The sequence below is a fragment of the Megalobrama amblycephala genome, linkage group LG10 (genome assembly GCF_018812025.1).
Source record: "Megalobrama amblycephala isolate DHTTF-2021 linkage group LG10, ASM1881202v1, whole genome shotgun sequence".
In the NCBI taxonomy this organism is placed as follows: domain Eukaryota; kingdom Metazoa; phylum Chordata; class Actinopteri; order Cypriniformes; family Xenocyprididae; genus Megalobrama; species Megalobrama amblycephala.
The window spans coordinates 20329393-20348791 of NC_063053.1; the positions used below are offsets into that span (position 1 = coordinate 20329393).

At 38.5% G+C, this 19399-nt stretch overlaps 1 protein-coding gene and 1 long non-coding RNA gene across 2 annotated transcripts in view; one reads left to right on the top strand and one right to left on the bottom strand.

Moving 5' to 3' along the window:
• LOC125277087 overlaps positions 1-10651 on the bottom strand; it is a 31522-nt gene extending 20871 nt beyond the window's left edge. The window contains exon 1 of the long non-coding RNA XR_007186810.1: positions 10039-10651. This is a non-coding gene — a long non-coding RNA (uncharacterized LOC125277087). The remainder of the gene's footprint in view (positions 1-10038) is intronic.
• On the top strand, positions 3291-9484 carry osr1 (odd-skipped related transcription factor 1). The gene is made up of 3 exons (XM_048205323.1): positions 3291-3613; positions 7015-7695; positions 8520-9484. The coding sequence occupies exons 2-3, from the start codon at positions 7034-7036 to the stop codon at positions 8650-8652; spliced, it is 795 nt and encodes a 264-aa protein (XP_048061280.1). The 5' UTR covers positions 3291-3613; positions 7015-7033; the 3' UTR covers positions 8653-9484.
• Positions 10652-19399: the final 8748 nt, after the last annotated feature.

Sequence of the window (19399 nt, forward strand, 5' to 3'; positions counted from 1 at the left end):
TTTACAAGTAAAAAGGACACATACAAAGATCTTGTTCACATACCTCACTTGGATGTGGAAAAACCATAGGCACAGCTGATGGTTTAAATCGTACGTGATCCTCTCCTGGGTATGTAAAATCATCAGGGGAAAAATGATCGCTGCAGACCCTCAACAACTTTAGTACATTAATGGGTGTGTTGATATCCAGCCGAAGAGCAATCAACCATAACTTCAGGCGAGCAAGCTCAGAAGTTGGGAATACGTGGAAAGTCACCACTCCCGAATGCACGCTCAAGGCAGTTGGACATAGTGGTGAATTAGAGGTAAAAAATTATATAAATACTGTTCGGTTTCTCACACAAACCGATCGTTTCGTGTCTTAGGACATCAATGTGTCGTCACGAGCCGCAGGGTTTAATTTGGACTTGTCTGTGTATGTTTATTTTACTCATAGATTTTGTTACCATTGACATGCATTATACGACTGACAGACGGCAACGGTTGGAGTTAAAAATCATCATTTGTGTTCTACTGAAGAAACAAAGTCACCTACGTCTTGGATACCCTGGGGGTAAGCAGATAAACATCAATTTTTAATTTTTGGGTGAACTATCCCTTTAAAGGGATATTTTACTCACCTTCATGTTGTTCCAAACCTGAATGAGTTTATTTCTTCTGTTGAACACAAAAGAAGATATTTTAAAGAATGTCGGTAACTAGACAGTTGGCAACCATTGACTTCTATAGTATTTTTCTACTATATATTTCTAATACTTCTATAGTATTTCATCTACTATGGAAGTCATTGGGTGCACTGTCTGGTTACCAACATTGTTCAAAATATCTTCTTTTGTGTTCAATACAGGCTTGGAACAACTTGAGGGCAAGTAAATGATGGCAAAATGATTGCAAAAATGCAGTAAATGAGGGCAAAATTTATTTTCATTTTTGGGTGAACTAACCCCTTTAAGCATTTTTGTCATGATAGTAGGGTAGTCCGAGATCCGTGATTGAGAACGAATTTCTTGCGATTGGCGGACAAATCATCCGTAGTAAATCATATGTAAAATTTAAATGGAAATGTAAAACCCAGGCTGTTTTTACTTTAAGTAGGCTACAACTCAGGTTTGGCTTAGAAAAATATGTTAACGTGTAGCCTAGCCTATATCAAGACTCTAAAGAGCATGATAGACGCAGGCAGGGGGCCTGTATTTAGACAGCCGTCAGTAGTTCAGAATTTGAGAGCAGCTCTCTTACTTCACAGACTTTGAAATGTTAAACTTTCAGTGGCTGAAGTGTTTAGATTAGCGAAAGTGATGTAAATAGACGTGATGAAATATGTAAGTGAGCTGTAAACAGTTCTTTTTATCTTCAGGCAGTCGTGTGTGCGTTCATGTGCATGTGCAGAACGCATTGTGTGTGTGAGCCGCGCTTTAAACATGCGCAGCTCGCGCTCGCACCAAATCTATTCTTTACAGTTTGTTTTCTTTTTCCCTCCAAAAATGTAAATGATGTCTAGCTGCTGTTTTTTATTATATGCAGCCGAAGAGTGGGCGCACGGCTTCCGTGGCAGGTTTTGCTGATTAATTTCCTGAGGTCAGGGCTATTGCGCTGTGCTCAGTGATGCAACATGGACTCACAGACAGCCAGAATTTTCTCTTAAACCCAACAGAGCAAATTCGGCCGGAATAAACTGCATGGGCCTTTGCACTCAGCATTTTATAGGCCTAGCCTATCTCTGTGTAGATGATCACTAAAATTGGCTTAAGGAGAGTTTGATAGTTTATGCTTTTGAAATCAGATAAAAGTAACAATCCCATTCTTGTATGAGAGGGGGAATTAAGCCAACTTCTAAGCTTAAACAAAACCTCCCAAGCACTTCACACATGAATACACATTCCCATTAAAGAAATCGATTGTTTGAATTTTTACTCATGATTGTTTTTTGTTCATCAGGCTTTTCAAACAAGTCAAAAACAATGACTCAGTATATAAGGTGCGCCAAATTTACGTCCAGCTCTCAACAAACACACCCGAACCGGCTAGACTAAGTCTATGGATCACTTGAAAATTACAGGTAGTTGTGTTAGAACATGATTGGAACTAAATTCCAATCCACAGAATCCACAGAAGCAGGGCTGAGCGCCTCTGCAGTAGCTGGATTGCAAATTTACGCGCTCTCGCCACCAGGTGGCGCGTATTGAGCGCTTAACAGATGCGCTCTAGCGTCCTTGTCCTGCTCTGATCCACTGAGTGTTTCTGCTGTGCGTCTCGAACGAATGAACCTGTAATCTGCATCTCAGAGGAGTTTATGTGGGGTGACGTCATAAGAGATTTCCTGAGTCAACAAAACAAAGTTAGTGAAAACTAACTGTTTATTTCCATTTAAAAAAATGAGAATTTGATGTATTTCTAACATTTAGCCTAAATCTTAAAAAGTTACATGCGTGCAGCAGTGCATTCAAAACGGTACACATGTCATTTAAATAATTTGTCTATTTTCATTTTAAACTAAACGAACTTTCCTTTCTCTCTTATATACACAACTGTGAGATTACGTGAATTTTTCACCTTCACAGTTTACGCTAACCTAGGTGTGTTTGACCCCAGGAGGAAAAGTTTATACCAAGAATTTCCACCGCACTTCGGTTTCTTAAAGTGCTCGAGATTCTTGAATTCACCTTTCCTGCGTAAGGAAAATGAAACTCGTGCTCTTAATCTGTCTTCACTGGGGTCGGGGTGACAAATTGACTAATGGTTTTGGGACGTTTAAAACTGGTCTCTCATTTCTTTCTCGCAGAGAGCACAAGTTAAAGGTGACAGTTGTATATTTACCTTAATTAATACAAAGTGAAGCTTGATTTGTTGCCGCCCCCACCTCGCACAGAAGCTCATTTTAAACAAGAATTCTTTGACTTTCTGCTTCATGCCTTATTGATGAAAGCGTTCATTTAATTAGACTTTTTGTTACCCGAAACTCAGCTTGGAAATTAAAACTTCTTTATGTATGGAAATAATAATATTAGCCTAATAATAATAATAATGTGGGAAAAAGTAGGCTACATAACGTTTATCATTAAACGTATCATATTTAATGCAAAATGTTCCCATTTTAATGATTTCTGTTTTTCTCTTTCCTTCTACTGCCCTCATTATTATCTCATAAGACCTTTAATGCCAACGTAAAAGTTTGAAAAGTTGCAGTGGAGTTCAGTCCTCTGGCATATATACTGGGATAAAAGTCTGCATGTGTTTGGTGCTTTAGCGTCGAGGGCTGCTGTACCAGTGGAGGAAACTTCACTTCAGTATTTTGGGGGTTTGGCTGTGTGACGTCGCGGGTTGGGTTACAATAAAGAGGCGGTTTGACTTTGGGACCACAAGACAGAGCTAGAGTAAGACACAGAGAGAGAGTTTCTACCCCGAGTAACCAAATACTCACAGCGCACAACCGCTGGACCACAGCTGTGCGAACTTCAGGGTTTTCCCGTGTCTCTGCTGCGAGAACATGCTGAGCAAGACGAACATTTCTCCGATCCGCCTGAGAGTTTTGCACTGAATTTAAAAACGCTGTGGGAAGACTAAGTGACTCTAAATCTTCTTATTTTGGATCGCCCTGCTTCACCAAGACCTGGTAAATATTTTCTGGCTTTTTGAAATATTTTGACAAGCTTTTACTACTATTGTACTGTCAGTGATTTCCTGCTCTAGATGTAAACAACAAATGTGTAGCCTAATGATCAAGTGCATTTAAGAATGAATTAGTAAAGCGAGAAATTGCTTGTAAAGCATGACGGGTACAAATTCTAATACTTGAGCTGTTTAAAGGAAAATATTTGGAACAGTTGTTGAATTAACTTCATTGCAATGTCTAAGTTATTTGTTGCTTAAAGCAGATAAAAGTCACAGCAAAGTTACTAATGTGTAAATGATGGTGTTTAATGGTGATCGGGTCAGTGATCAACAGGTGGGATGCGCGTTCCAAATTCGTATTGATTATAAATGGTGTGAACACGTTTAAAATGTTGTTGTAGGAATAAAATAATTTGTTTGCACTACATACATGTTACTCAAACAAAACTAAGATTCACAAATGTCTGGTAAATTAAATATGTCGTCTGTGGAAAGCCTTGAAACTGCTTTCATGTCACTCGTTGTTTTTCATTCAAAACTGTAACAAATTCGTTCAAGCAAATTTTAAACTTTAGATTGTATTATGCCTCTGTAGAAAGCTCTCTTTTTTCTAAACCATGCGTGGCCTTGTGGTCGGTGATCTCGAGACGTGATTTGAATGGTTTTACAGTGATGCTCGGTGTTGAGCAGTTATTCGTTTGTTTCGGTTTATTTTTAGCGCTATTCGTTCACCTCGTGTCTTGCGGAAGCAGCAAAATTGTCAAAAATAAATCGAAATATATTTTGTCACCCAAGAAAAATCCAGTTACAATTAATCCTAAACAGTAGAGACTTTTAATAATAATAATAATAAAAACGAAACGTCATTTCTTTTAAAATAATATGGACCGAAGCCTATATATAGACCTATATATTTTAAAATAATAAGGGCATATTTTAAAACAGGCCTATGTATAAATAAAGTTTTTTTTTTCTTGTCCCAAAATGATTTAGTTTTGCATTTAAAGTATTCTACAAGACATTTAAGCATAACCTAAATCTATCCAACAATTGAAACATTTCAGATATGAATAACGTTTAGCATTTTAGCCTAAAATATTAATGTAAAAAATGTTTTGTCATAAATTAATTGCCACATCTGTTGGATGCCCCCTGTCAGAAATGACTACTATTAAAACATTTAAGGTATACTCGACTTGTTTAATTTTTAGAAAGAAAATGCAACGAATTTCGATATTGCATCAAGCATAGTTCAAATATAAACCAGTTAAAATTAATAAGTGTTTTAGTATTTGGACTGTGACCTTTTCAGCTTTAACTGTTATATATTTTGATCTAATCCGCAAAGTGCATCAGTATGAATTTGACACAATATGCTGTGGTCATTATTTAGCTACTTTAAAATATTACAGTCAAGTATTTTCCTTATGATACAGGCAAATGCGTTTTACATCAAACTGCAAACACAATAAAGAGCTAGGCCTTCTACCACAATACTTAAATATATTTGTATGTTTAGTGAACTGTTTGGCGGTGCTTAATGAATGGTGTGTTTCCCTCTCCCCAGGGTTAAGTGATCACATCCTCTCGGGGGGCTGCGTGGAAAAAGGAAAACATACACTTACATGATAATCGTTGCACAATTGACCAAAGACTCGTCGTTAACGCATGAACCTCGAGACCGTGATTAATTCCTGTAATACACGTCGAGATTTCTCTGTGATCTCAGTACTCGCGACAGGCGCACATTCACACTTACTGAGAGATAAAACACTGATGACCTCCGCGCGCTCAACGCGCAACTGATGAATGCTGAGCAATCACAGTTATTGATAAGGAAGCTTACTGATAGACAGAGGCCACAATGAGGGCGCAAACTTGCCATGCGTCTGACAATATTCTTGGAGTAGCCTATTTGCACACACTGACGAGTGTTTATGGTTTCAAATAGACACAACAAATTAGATTTTACTTTATGTTTTAAATATTTCTTAAAAAAAAAAAAAAAAAAAAAAAGGGGGGGGGGGGGACGTGTCACATTAGAGACCTACATCCCAGGGTGGATGAGGGTAGCCTAGCCGACCCCGAGCTCAGCAAATTGTGGTGTGATTTTCTCGACTCTTTCACCACCTTCTGGGATAGACGTCTTTAGCTCCACAACACTGATTCTGCCTGGCGTGGGGGATAAAATCTGCGAGATTTATCGAGATACAGTGCGCAAATCCGACTAATTAGTCCCGGAAAAATGTCCAAGCACTTGTGAAATCCCACAATTCAGAAATGTCTATTCCCCCAAAACTTTCAACTGGCGTTAGATTTAACGGTTAAGCAGATAGTTCCCTCACACATTCCCCTCCGTCACTCGTTTTGAAGGTATGTGGACTTCAAAGGGTTAAGGGTACGAGCCTGTTCTCGGGAGCGAGTCCTGATCTCCTCTAATGACCTCCGTAAGTAAAAGTCAATTACTTCTGCGCCATGATCAGAGCGTCCAAATCCCCGGGGGAGCTTTGAGCTTCAGAAAGACTAATTAGGACTATTTCACTTTTTATTTACCGCAGACCAGACCCTCTCCGCATATATTCAACATAGAAATATAAGCGTCATCATTTACATTTCAGACTTTTTAAGCTGAAAACGTTTCTAGCGATGTGACTTCCTTTTTTTCCTTGACCGTTCTTGAACTTTAGAAACATGACACATTTAAAATGTTGTACAACATTTGCAGCCATCCATCATAACCTGAGAACCATATCTGGCAACCCTATAGTTTCGTTTTGTATTCACAGTATCATCTAACACACAACACACTGTTGCATTTTACGTGGTAGGCCAACTTATACAACTGTGTGGAAAAAAAAAAAATCCTCCAGACACATGAGTAACACTGTATACACACCAAGCCTGTTTGTTTGAGTGTGTGTGCTTGTAGTTCCTGAAGAGACAAAGAGGAGTTATTGTGCTTTGTGTCTGTTCTCATCCAACCTGATTAAACAGTTGAGGCAGGTATGTCACCTGCTGTCTTTCGTCTTCATGGCCATGGGCATATTTTCGGCATTTAGAAGACGCCTACGCCAAAATGTACATGCACACACATTCATCTGGCAGGCTCGAGCATTGCTTTGTGCTCACATTGGAGTGTGCTCTTTCAATATGTCAGACAAGGTGCCTCACTTGACAAGTGCAGTTTATGTCTTGACGTGAGTGCGCGCGCGTGTTTTTCTTTTTCTTTTTAGGGAAATCCCTTCAGCCTGTAAGGACCAAAAACAAATTGTTTCCAAGTAACGCATAATATAGGTCTATAATATAACAGAAAATGTAAACATAGCGGGTGTATTCCCCATGGATGCCTGCAGGTGTATTAGTTTTGCTCTTTCTTTACTCATTAGTCTTTTTCTCCTACAGAAACTTTCTGGAATCAGACATGGGCAGTAAGACGCTCCCAGCACCCGTGCCTCTTCATCCTTCTCTGCAGCTGGCGAACTACTCCTTCCTTCAGACCTCCAACGGGCTGCATTTGCCTGCCGACCACATGCCCAGCATCTACAGTTTCAGTGCCCTGCATGCCGTCCACCTGCACCAGTGGACTCTGGGCTACCCACCGTTCACTTTGCCACGCTGTACCTTCTCCAAGCTGCCTGGCCTGGTGGACGCACGCTTCCCTCTACCCTCAATCCCTCTGTTCCCCCATCTCGTCCAGCCCGCCAAGCAGGAATCACCCGGGCCTGGTTCTGGAGCGTCCAGCAAAAGCAAACCCCGTTTTGACTTTGCCAACCTGGCAGCGGCCGCAACGCAGGATGACGCCCTGAAGGCGGAAGATCTGAGCACTAACAATGGGCACGTGCGCTCGCCCTCGTTAGGCTGCCTGCTAGATGTGGCCAAGCTCTCCTCGCCAGAAAGAAAACCCAGCCGTGGACGACTGCCATCCAAGACGAAAAAGGAGTTTGTGTGCAAGTTCTGTGGCCGCCACTTCACTAAGTCCTACAACCTGTTGATCCACGAGCGCACGCACACAGACGAACGGCCGTACACTTGTGACATCTGTCACAAGGCCTTCAGGAGGCAGGACCACCTGAGAGACCACAGGTAAGGACATATCAGTACACTGATCACAGATCAGATGTTTTATAGCTGATATTGAAATACACTCCTGCTCATACCTGCCTATTCATACATAAAGTGTACGGTAATGTGAATTCCGGCCCACCCACAAACTCCCAACCTCCCGCAGATTCTGTTCCAATCGTGACCTCATCATGAATTACCGCACCTGGTAATTCTCTCCCATCATTCCAGTTAGAAAATTACATGGGGTATAATGTTAAATGTTTGTTATTAAATAATAATAATTATAAAAAACAAGTATATATATAAATATTTATTAATGTTATTCACATTTTTTTTTAATATAAAATAACGATCTGAGCTTAACGTTAATGTGGTTAAAGTTAAGCCTCAAGCACTACAGATGGAAACAAATAAGTTTCTTTTTTTTAAACCACACCTGCTCTGGTGATTTATGACATTCGATATTCCAGTACTATAAGAATGATTCAAATTAGTTGAGACATGCTGAACAATCTCCTCCAATTCTTCAGTAATGATCTTGGCTCTTTTCCTCACTGACAATTATCACTAGATATACATCATGTTTGAGATTTAATTAACATTTGCAGACCCAAAGATTTGTCATAACAAGGCAGCTAACTATTGCACTATCTTCAATTTAAAATTGCCGTCATTTCAATAGTTCACATTTTTGGCAGCATGCTGAAACACAGGATATTCAATCCTTGAAAAAAAGCTCAGACCACTTTAAAATCTGTGTTGTTTAAGTTGTAAACATGCCTACATCCATTAACAAACCGCAACTATTCTCTCTCTCTCTCTCTCTCTCTCGTTCTCTAAAGGTACATCCATTCCAAAGAGAAGCCATTTAAATGCCAGGAGTGTGGAAAGGGTTTCTGTCAGTCCAGAACTCTTGCTGTCCACAAAACATTACACATGCAGGTCAAGGAGCTCAAACCAGCCAAGATAAAGTGAGGGCATCTGCTTCAATCAATGGGGACACTATAAAACAAAACCTAGTGACTCCAGCCAATAACATTCCAAGGCCACAGAGACTCCATCCGAGGGCCGTGGACCTCTGCGCACGGCTTCACGCACCAAAGATGGATTAGGCCTGACCAAAGAGCTTCCTGAAAAGGCATCCTTCCATAACCTACAGCCATGATGCCTTAAAGTTTGACTGATACAAAGGAATGGAGAACCCGGATGAGAAGTCACGGAACTGAGCAGAAGCTTTAACATGGATTTAAGACAATCAAATTGATTGAGTTGTTTAAGAAAGAACAAATAAGCAAGACGAGCGCCGACACCAAAGAGAACAGCTATAGTGAGATCTGTGATTTTAGTCTGCACTGCTCCATTCCGAATGATCTGTTGTTTTATTTTTGTACACAGTGATTTTTCTAGATATTGTTGACATTGTCGTTGATGAAGGCAGACTCTTCGGACCTATGCAGTTACTGAGAGCCCACCAAAGCTCTCGCATTTAAAACCCAAAGTCAGTCGAGCAGTCGTTTCTTCTCACCAAAGACACCTACGATCATGTAATTCCTCCTTTTGTACAGATTCCTTTTTGTATAACTGATATTTGGCACTTTAATCTGATTATTGTTTATTTACATGTATCACTGGATTCCTTAAACTTATTTTTGAAAATAAATAGTCGTTTCTGTATCAAACACATGTTTGTCGTAGTCAATGCAAATCCTAACCCTATATAAAATTCTTCTCAGCACGTTTTTGAAATGCAAAATCTGGCGATACACGATCACAACTGGCACAAATAAAGAGGGTTTGTCTTCACAGACTAGTTCAACATTAAACAAAAAGCAGGGATAAACAATGTGCTCTACACTTGACTGAATAAATCAATAAATAATGATCCGTGATGTGAAGACATGGATTGACTTCACATCGCCCTGGGGGACGACATCTGCTGCTTTCCTCATAAGCATCCTGGATCTTTCACTGAGCTTTAGATCACTGTAGCTTTAAAAAGCCATCAGAGGGCATGAAAGTTCATGTATTCATAGAGAAATCAATGTAAACAGACACACCTGCAAACACAATTCAGAGGTTAAATGTGGTGTTCAGAGAGATAAAAAGACTTGTCTAGAATCATCAGGAGTGTTAGATCCTTGAGTCGGCGCAAACTCTAACTAAACAAGGTAAACTTGGGCGGATCTATTTTTAAACTCCAGAATTAGCAGCAGAAAGCTTCAAAGAACAAGGATCATCAGAGCCAGTCTTTCTTACAGGCCCAGATGAATTGGCTCATTACAGAAACTGCATTTCTCAACCGGTGCTCGGACCCACGCACAATTTAAAAACACAAATGAGGAAGAATCTTTAAAAACTCACCATTCCAAATTCAGACCACAACATCAGATTTATAGCCTCTGCTATGGTGAGCAAAGTGCCAAACACTTTCACAACATCTGTGATACAGTTCTTGCTCTACACCCAGAGCTGGTCTCTTGGGTTTGTTCACAGGAATGGAAGTATGTGTTTGTGAGTGTGTAGCATGTGTGTGGGTTTGTGTATGATGTGAGTTTCCGTGCACAGTCATGATTACTTTCACCCTGACATCATCGCCCTTGGCTTGCAAGAAGTGGTCAATGGGCAGAGGAATCAGAATTCTTCTCAGAATCATCTTACAGTATGATGAGAACTGCAATGCTGTGTTATGAAGCAATTCTCAAAAAAAAAAAAGCATTATTATTTATGTATAAATTGTCAAAATGATTGACGTTTACACAGCACCGCTAAACAACTAAAAACTCTGTATTATACATGCCAGGCCAGTAGTTAGCAATTTCACTTTGTAAAGAAAACTACATTCCTATAGACTGAACACGCAATACACATGCACATATCATATCATCACCGTTTTCACAAATTCGTGTTTTTGTAGTTTACATGGAGACGATAATAGTATTTTTTTCAAAAAGGGTTAGTTCACTCAAAAATGAAAATAATGTCATTTATTACTCACCCTCACCCGTAAGACCTTTGTTCATCTTCGGAACACAAATTAAGATATTTTTGTTGAAATCCAATGGCTCAGTGAGGCCTACATAGCCAGCAATGACATTTCCTCTCTCAAGATCCATCAATGTACTAATGTACTACTGTATTTAAATCAGTTCATGTGTGTACAGCGGTTCAATATTAATATTATAAAGCGACGAGAATATTTTTGGTGCGTCAAAAAAAAAAAAAAAACGACTTATATAGTGATGGCTGATTTCAAAACACTGCTTCATTAAGCTTCGGAGCTTTATGAATCTTTTGTGTCGAATCATGATTCGGGTCGCGTGTCAAATCGCCAAACTGCTGAAATCATGTGACTTTGGCGCTCTAAACTACTGATTCGACACAAAAAGTTTCATAACGCTCTGAAGCTTTATGAAGCTGTGTTTTGAAATCAGCCATCACTATATAAGTCGTTTTTTTTTTTTTTTTGGTGCACAAAAAATATTCTTGTCGCTTTATAATATTAATATTGAACCACTGAACTCACATGAACTGATTTAAATATGTTTTTAGTACATTTATGGATCTTGAGGGAGGAAGTGTCATGGCTATGCAGGCCACACTGAGCCATTGGATTTCAACAAAAATATCTTAATTTGTGTTCCGAATTTGTGTTATGGGTGTGGAACGGCATGAGGGTGAGTAATAAATGACTATTTTCATTTTGGGGTGAACTAACCCTTTAATGCCCATTTTCAAAAGTTTGCATTTTCAGGCCCCCAAAACGCTGTTCATGTAAATGAACAGCCAAAACGCAAACAAAGTTTTCTGTTTTTAGTAGAAAAAAGCCTTGTGTAAACGGCTCTTTAGACTATAAGCTTCACAAATAATTTTTTACTAATTAACGATAAAAAGCATTCTTAAATAAAAGGGCAAACTTTATGAACAAATAAAATAAAATAATAAAATAATAAAAATTAAAAAACAAAACAAAACAAAAAACAAAAAAATGAAAACATTCAGTATATTAATATTTATTTATTTATTTATTTATTTATTTATTTATTTATTTTTTACCAAACTGAGTGTTTTAATAAATAAATAAATAAATAAATAAAAATGCTTTTTCATCAGATGGGCATCAAGGGTAAAACAAAACAAAACAAAACAAAACAAAACAAAATAAAACAAAAAAAAAAAAAATAAAATAAAATAAAATAAAATAAAATAAAATAAAATAAAATAAAATAAAATAAAATAAAATAAAATAAAATAAAATAAAATAAAATAAAATAAAATAAAATAAAATAAATAAAATAAAATAAAATAAAATAAAAATGTTCAATATATTGTATTATATTATATATTGTATTATTATATTATATTTTATTTCCTCAGATGGGCCTCACAGGTCAATGTTTCATTATGTGTGAACATATACTGCCTTGAAGTTCAACCTTTCTGACAGCAGGAAAAAGGAGGAGATGAAGAGAAAGAGAGCACTGTGTATGAATTAAAAACTGTAATCTAAAATCCAGCGCACTAAGAGAGAGAGAGAGAGAGAGAGAAAAAAGAGAGAGAGAAACTGAAACTGAAGAGCTAAGCCTGAGAAAAAAAAAAAAAAAAGATTACTCCAAAGGAAGTCAATATGTTTTTCTTTATAATTATATACTTCCCAAGTTGACTGCAATCTCAAAACCACTGTAACAGTAAACCTTCACCTAAAATCCCCCTTTCCCCCAAAATTCTGAGGACAATCACTACTTAAATATGGGATGGTTTAAACGCCAACATCATTTCATGACCTATCAGGACTAATTCTCAGGTACTTTTAGCTTCATAAGCTTCAAGACAAATCCATAAAAACTCATTAAAGTTTAAAGGAAGATCAGACTGAAGCATAAAATCAGTTCTGACAGAAGTATTTATCATATTTTTTTAAACAAACACTCTCTATGCTGCTTCAGATATGGTTTTTATTACAGCAGCATCAGTTTGTTGCAATCATTTTTTAGAGCAAGTCAACTAAGGGTTAGAAAGAAGGACAGAAGGAGGAGGAGGAGAGAGAGGGAGGTTACAGGATGGAGGTGTGCCCCGTCCTTCATTCTTCTGGCTGCCCGGAACACATCAGTCCATCAGCATCTCTAACTGACCCTCTGCCGAAAGAGAGCCAGGAACACACACACATTCAGACTTGCCCCATTGCTTCGACTTCAAAACATTTTACACCCCATGAGTGAGCGCTGATGCAACTGAATCAAATAATAACACCACCACCATATTCCTGTAAATCTAAACATTGCTCATGCAGTGTTGCAACACCGAATACATCAGCTGGACACACACACTCACACAAGCAGTGAGAACACTCACTCTCAGCATATGTGGTTGGTCGATGTATGATTTAGTGAGATGTTCAAGGAGGTCAAATGCAGTGACAGACAGTGGCTCTACGATGACACATTTAACACTCAGGAGCAGGTGACACACACACATGAGTGGGCCACAGTGCACATGCACAGGATGGGGTGAAGTGCAGGCCAGCAGGATGGAGAGAGGACACTCTGACAGACAGACGGACACACACAGGCCTCCAGAGTCCATGGCTTCCTCAGACTGGAGGAAGAGGAAGTGAAGCCTGCAAGATGTGGCCATTAAAAAACACACACAAATACAGACACACACATTTACAGAGTTTATACCAATGTGCAGAGACGATTATTAGTCATTTTGCTCATTAATTTAGAAAATATTTAACCTAAATCTTTAAACTTTGACCTCAAACATCTTTGACGTATCAGCCATTGCTCGTGTCAAATTTATAACTTTAAAGGGTTAGTTCACCCAAAAATTAAATTTCTGTCATTAATCAGGGTGTTGTTCCAAACTCGTAAGACCTTCGTTCATCTTCGGAACACAAATTAAGATATTTTTGATAAAATCCAATGGCTCGGTGAGGCCTCCATTGACAGCGAGATAATTAACACTTTCAGATGCCCAGAAAGCTACTAAAGACATATTTAAAACTGTTCATGTGACTACATCAACAATATCTAGTGACGGGCGATTTCAAATCACTGCTTCATGAAGCTTTGAAGCTTTACGAATCTTTTGTTTCGAATCAGTGGTTCGGAGCGCAATCAGTCACATGATTTCAGTAAACGAGGCTTCATTACATCATAAGTGTTTAGAAACATTTCGAAATTTCAATGGTTCATGTGACTTTGGCAAGTTTGATACATGCTCTGATTCAAAACAAAAGATTTGTAAAGCTTCGAAGCTCCATGAAGCAGTGATTTGAAATCGCCCATCACTATTGTTGAATAAAGTCTTTATTTTGTTTTTTTATAACACAAAAGTATTCTCGTCACTTCATAATATTAAAGTTGAACCACTGTACTCACATGAACTGTTTTAAATATGTCAGCTTTCTGAGCATTTGAATGTGTTAATTATTTTGCTGTCAATGGAGGCCTCACTGAGCCATCGGATTTTATCAAAAATATCTTAATTTGTGTTCTGAAGATGAACGAAGGTCTTATGGGTGTGGAACGACATAAAGGGTGAGTAATAAATGACATTATTTTCACTTTTGGGTGAACTAACCCTTTAAATTGAGCCACTTTAAATTGCATTCATTAACTATTCTGTATAATTATAACAGTAAATGGAAAATGAACAAAATACATTTCATGTGTTCATGTTCATTAAAAACATTCTCAAACACTAGACATATCTTAAGACTAGGAAGCTCATGCTTTAAGAATGACATTATATTGTTTTGTATGTATTCATGCTCATTTCTGACCTGTTAGCTAAATTCATGCAGACAGGATAATTATTATTTATTTTTTTTTGTAATACTCAAGAAATCAAGAAAACAATATGATTTTTTTTTTTAGTTTTTTTTTTTTTTTTTTTAGGAGAGATAACTATGGATAATTTCATCTAAATTAATATTACGCTCATATAAACCTGAAAATAACATATAAGGAGGACATTTTTTACTGAAAACTGGTTTGGTTTCTTAAAGAACCTTAAAGAATTGAATTGTGTAAGTTATTGCTGGTGTTAAATTTATTGAGCATTACAATTATCCATGCTCTCCCCTATACTGTATACATTAAGGCACAAATAATACATAAAACACAAAAATATTTGTTTTAAATGAACACAAATTTACACAAACTTACAGTATGTAAAACATACAGTAAAATTGCTCGCTAATGTAAACACGCAGGCACACACAAAGAGGAAGTCAGCTGGTAAAAGATGGTCCTGGTGAAATGGACTAGTGAAATTGTTCACTGACTGTGTGACCTTTACTCACAAACTGACACAATGTCACTATACACATGAAGCTTTCAGCTGTACAACAGGAAAAACAGTCTGTTCAAGAGGTGAATTTGGGGTAAATCGTTGCGTGAGTTTATGAGAGAAAAAGGAAACGCTGTGAAAGAGAGTATAAGTTATAATATATAGTTAAAAGCAAACTGAATAACAATGGAATAATCCATAAATTGTTGAGTTTTTGGGAGATAAACAGTGCTTTTTAAAGGCCTTAATATGTCCACCCCACTTTTCAAATTGTTCCTACGCCCCCTGGAATGACCTAAAGAATCAGTGACACACACATTCACACATTATAAAGCTTTAAAGTCTAAATAAGCCATATTTCATAATAATAATATTAACATTGCTGAGTAAAAAAAAAAATCTGACTGTGTAAGTGCCAGCTGCTGTAATGCACCTCAGCTCGGTCAGATATTTCTCTTAAATTTGATGTGACTTTTATTTTATGCAGAGGCGCAAGTGAAAGCTTAGCTCTCATTAGAGCTGACCGGGCTGGGAAACGTTCAGGCCCTGTAATAGCCCAACGATTTCAGAACAAACCTCAACATCTTTGTTTTTGGTTACAGACATAATTTAACTCGGCATGGATTCGGGGTCATGTCTGAGGTAAAACTTTAAACAACACTATTTCAATCGGGTGTCATTTTCAGTCCGGAGCTGATTTTATTCGGGGAGTGTCTTCACTGAGGGTGATGTTTATTGGAGAAGCAATCGTCTAAATTAAGACAAATTACTCTGCTCTGAAATGAGGTTTGTGGCTCTGAGAATCACGAAACGGCTCAATGTGAGTATATAAGCAAACGTAGAATGGATCTGAAACTTTTATTAACCAGAGACATTTCATCTTGTTAAAAATCGGGCAGGAAAGGCAAGTGTAATTGCAGAACAGCAGCCCAATAATGATATACACTGAGTGTGTGGCTTCTGTAAGGGCAACCACATGATCACGACCATATTGTAAACCTCTAAAGTTCCTTTACACTACTGCAGTAAAGCAAGCAGAACGTTTCACCTGCAGAAATCCAATGCGGCCCTTTAATTACCGAGCTATCAATAGAGAGACTGAAATTACAAATCAGCCGGATTGGTTTCAAATGTGCAGTGTGCATTTGTAAATGTGTGTTTGAAAGTGAAATTACCAATAATAAGCAGGAAAATGCTTTTGAGAGGCACATGGGCAGAGAGAACAGTGAGTAAAGTGGCTCCTGCTGAACCGAAGCAGTGGGTCAGTGTAACAAAACCGTAAACAAAGAAACTAGGCTAACAATAGCGAATCAAATTAAAGATTAAAAAGCTTCAAATGCCTATTTAAACTCTCATAAAGTGTATATCAAATGCACAGTGATCGTGGTGGATGTTTGTCCAACACCGCGCATTACCTCAGACCTGTCTGATCCCGACACAGAAGTGTTCCCATGCCCGAGGTTCGGTTTTATTTGATGAAATACAAATTTATTACAATAAAACCAGTTTATGATATAATTTCAAGAAACAAGGGGGAATATAATTGAAGTATGATTTGACTGGGTGCGGAGCCTTGAGAAAAGTTAAAGCATGCCAGAGAGAAGGAAAGCAATTACCCCTGGAGCGAAATCCAAGGTATTATTGGTCAAAGACTGCAGGGTAAAACGGCCCTGTTTGCAGTTTGCTTGGTAATTTCAGCTCATTTAAAGACCATTGCGTTGGGCCTTTAATTTATCAGGCCTCCATATCAAAGCTGAAGGGCAGATATTGTACATTTGGACAATGAGAGACTATTTGGTTCCAGTTTTAAATCTCCTAATAGAGCTCACCCCTATTTAACCAAGAACCTCTCATTTCACAATGCAAAAATATAGACAGAGTGGGTAAATAGTTTGATTTTTGCACTATGGCACACACTGTTTACAGTTAATCAATGATGTTTGATTAAATTTAACCGTTTATATTATCAAATGCAAAACTTGTGTGCAGTTTGTTTCGATTAAGCATAAATTTCCTTAGGTATAACGTTTCAAATAGTTGAAATTAGTGTAACCCCCGATTCAGTTTGTTCCCCTTTAAAAGCACAAGCTGATGTCTTACGGCAGCCCTATAGTTCACACAAAACACATTTCTCAAATGCATACACACCACAAATACTTCATAACACCCACTAAAGAAAGGTTCTTCTAGCTCATGAGCTATTGACAGCACACAATGTACGTCATTAATAAAAAGCACTTGTTTAAAAGGAAAAGTGTCATTTTCAATAAGCGATGAGGAATTCCTCATGACCAACGTCTTATATATTAGCTGTTGTATTGTGTGGTGCAATTTACCCAGTGTTTTGTGAATTAATGGAAGAAAAGACAAACAGCATTTAAATCAGCACACTGAGTCCTCTCGTAAACTTTTTTTCCCCCCACTGGGACAAATGGGCAGAACGAGTCTTACTCTAGTTCAGTCTGATATTTGAAGCACTACTGCGCCAGTTTCACAGACCTTTGGAAGGACCCTTCGCTGTATGCACAGCCTCAAACAAGTTATTACACCCCCGTACTCTCTGGCTCAACACATTACTGTTTGGCAGGTTGAGTTGAAATAAGGCAAACGATTAAATAAATCGCTTAATTGGTCATTAGGGACACTCTAACATGAACCCTGGCTCACCGGTGTCACATGTTGAAACTCCACCTGTAAATTTGCTCTACAAACAAGAGAAACATTACTTTTTATTGCCTCTCAAGTGGCTGGATTCATGTTTAAAATAATGATTACTTGTGTATGAGACGCAAATGGCAAATATCTTCATCTTAAATAAATCTAGGGGACTAGAATCCAGCAGAGAGGGCATGAGAACAGGGCTGGACTGATAAAAAACAAAACAAAACGGATCAGAACAGTATTTCATCTGCAACCAGATAAAGAGATCTTTTCGTAAGCAAGGAATATTACCAAAATGAGATCTTAGAGAAGAAAAATATGTTAGTTATGGACTGATTTGATTTTGTTAGTTACAGTGGGTACGGAAAGTATTCAGACCCCCTTAAATTTTTCACTCTTTGTTATATTGCAGCCATTTGCTAAAATCGTTTAAGTTCATTTTTTTCCTCATTAATGCACACACAGCACCCCATATTGACAGAAAAACACCGAATTGTTGACATTTTTGCAGATTTATTAAAAAAGAAAAACTGAAATATCACATGGTCCTAAGTATTCAGACCCTTAGCTGTGACACTCATATATTTAACTCAGGTGCTGTCCATTTCTTCTGATCATCCTTGAGATGGTTCTACACCTTCATTTGAGTCCAGCTGTGTTTGATTATACTGATTGGACCATATAAGACCTTACAGCTCACAGTGCATGTCAGAGCAAATGAGAATCATGAGGTCAAAAGAACTGCCTGAAGAGCTCAGAGACAGAATTGTGGCATGGCACAGATCTGGCCAAGGTTACAAAAAAATTCTGCTGCACTTAAGGTTCCTAAGAGCACAGTGGCCTCCATAATCCTTAAATGGAAGACGTTTGGAACGACCAGAACCCTTCCTAGAGCTGGCCGTCCAGCCAAACTGAGCTATTGGGGGAGAAGAGCCTTGGTGAGAAAGGTAAAGAAGAACCCAAAGATCACTGTGGCTGAGCTCCAGAGATGCAGTCGGGAGATGGGAGAAACCATCACTGCAGCCCTCCACCAGTTGGGGCTTTATGGCAGAGTGGCCCGACGGAAGCCTCTCCTCAGTGCAAGACACATGAAAGCCCGCATGGAGTTTGCTAAAAAACACCTGAAGGACTCCAAGATGGTGAGAAATAAGATTCTCTGGTCTGATGAGACCAAGATAGAACTTTTTGGCCTTAATTCTAAGCGGTATGTGTGGAGAAAACCAGGCACTGCTCATCACCTGTCCAATACAGTCCCAACAGTGAAGCATGGTGGTGGCAGCATCATGCTGTGGGGGTGTTTCTCAGCTGCAGGGACAGGACGACTGGTTGCAATTGAGGGAAAGATGAATGCGGCCAAGTACAGGGATGTCCTGGACGAAAACCTTCTCCAGAGTGCACAGGACCTCAGACTGGGCCGAAGGTTTACCTTCCAACAAGACAATGACCCTAAGCACACAGCTAAAATAACAAAGGAGTGGCTTCACAACAACTCCATGACTGTTCTTGAATGGCCCAGCCAGAGCCCTGACTTAAACCTAATTGAGCATCTCTGGAGAGACCTAAAAATGGCTGTCCACCAACGTTTACCATCCAACCTGACAGAACTGGAGAGGATCTGCAAGGAGGAATGGCAGAGGATCCCCAAATCCAGGTGTGAAAAACTAGTTGCATCTTTCCCCAAAAGACTCATGGCTGTATTAGATCAAAAGGGTGCTTCTACTAAATACTGAGCAAAGGGTCTGAATACTTAGGACTATGTGATTTTTTT

What these genes read in the sequence shown, in the direction of transcription:
- osr1 (XM_048205323.1), top strand. Translation starts at nt 7,034, where the DNA reads ATGGGCAGTAAGACGCTCCCAGCACCCGTGCCTCTTCATCCTTCTCTG. An exon ending in GACCACCTGAGAGACCACAG is followed by an intron (nt 7,696 to 8,519) that starts GTAAGGACATAT and finishes CGTTCTCTAAAG; the next exon opens with GTACATCCATTCCAAAGAGA.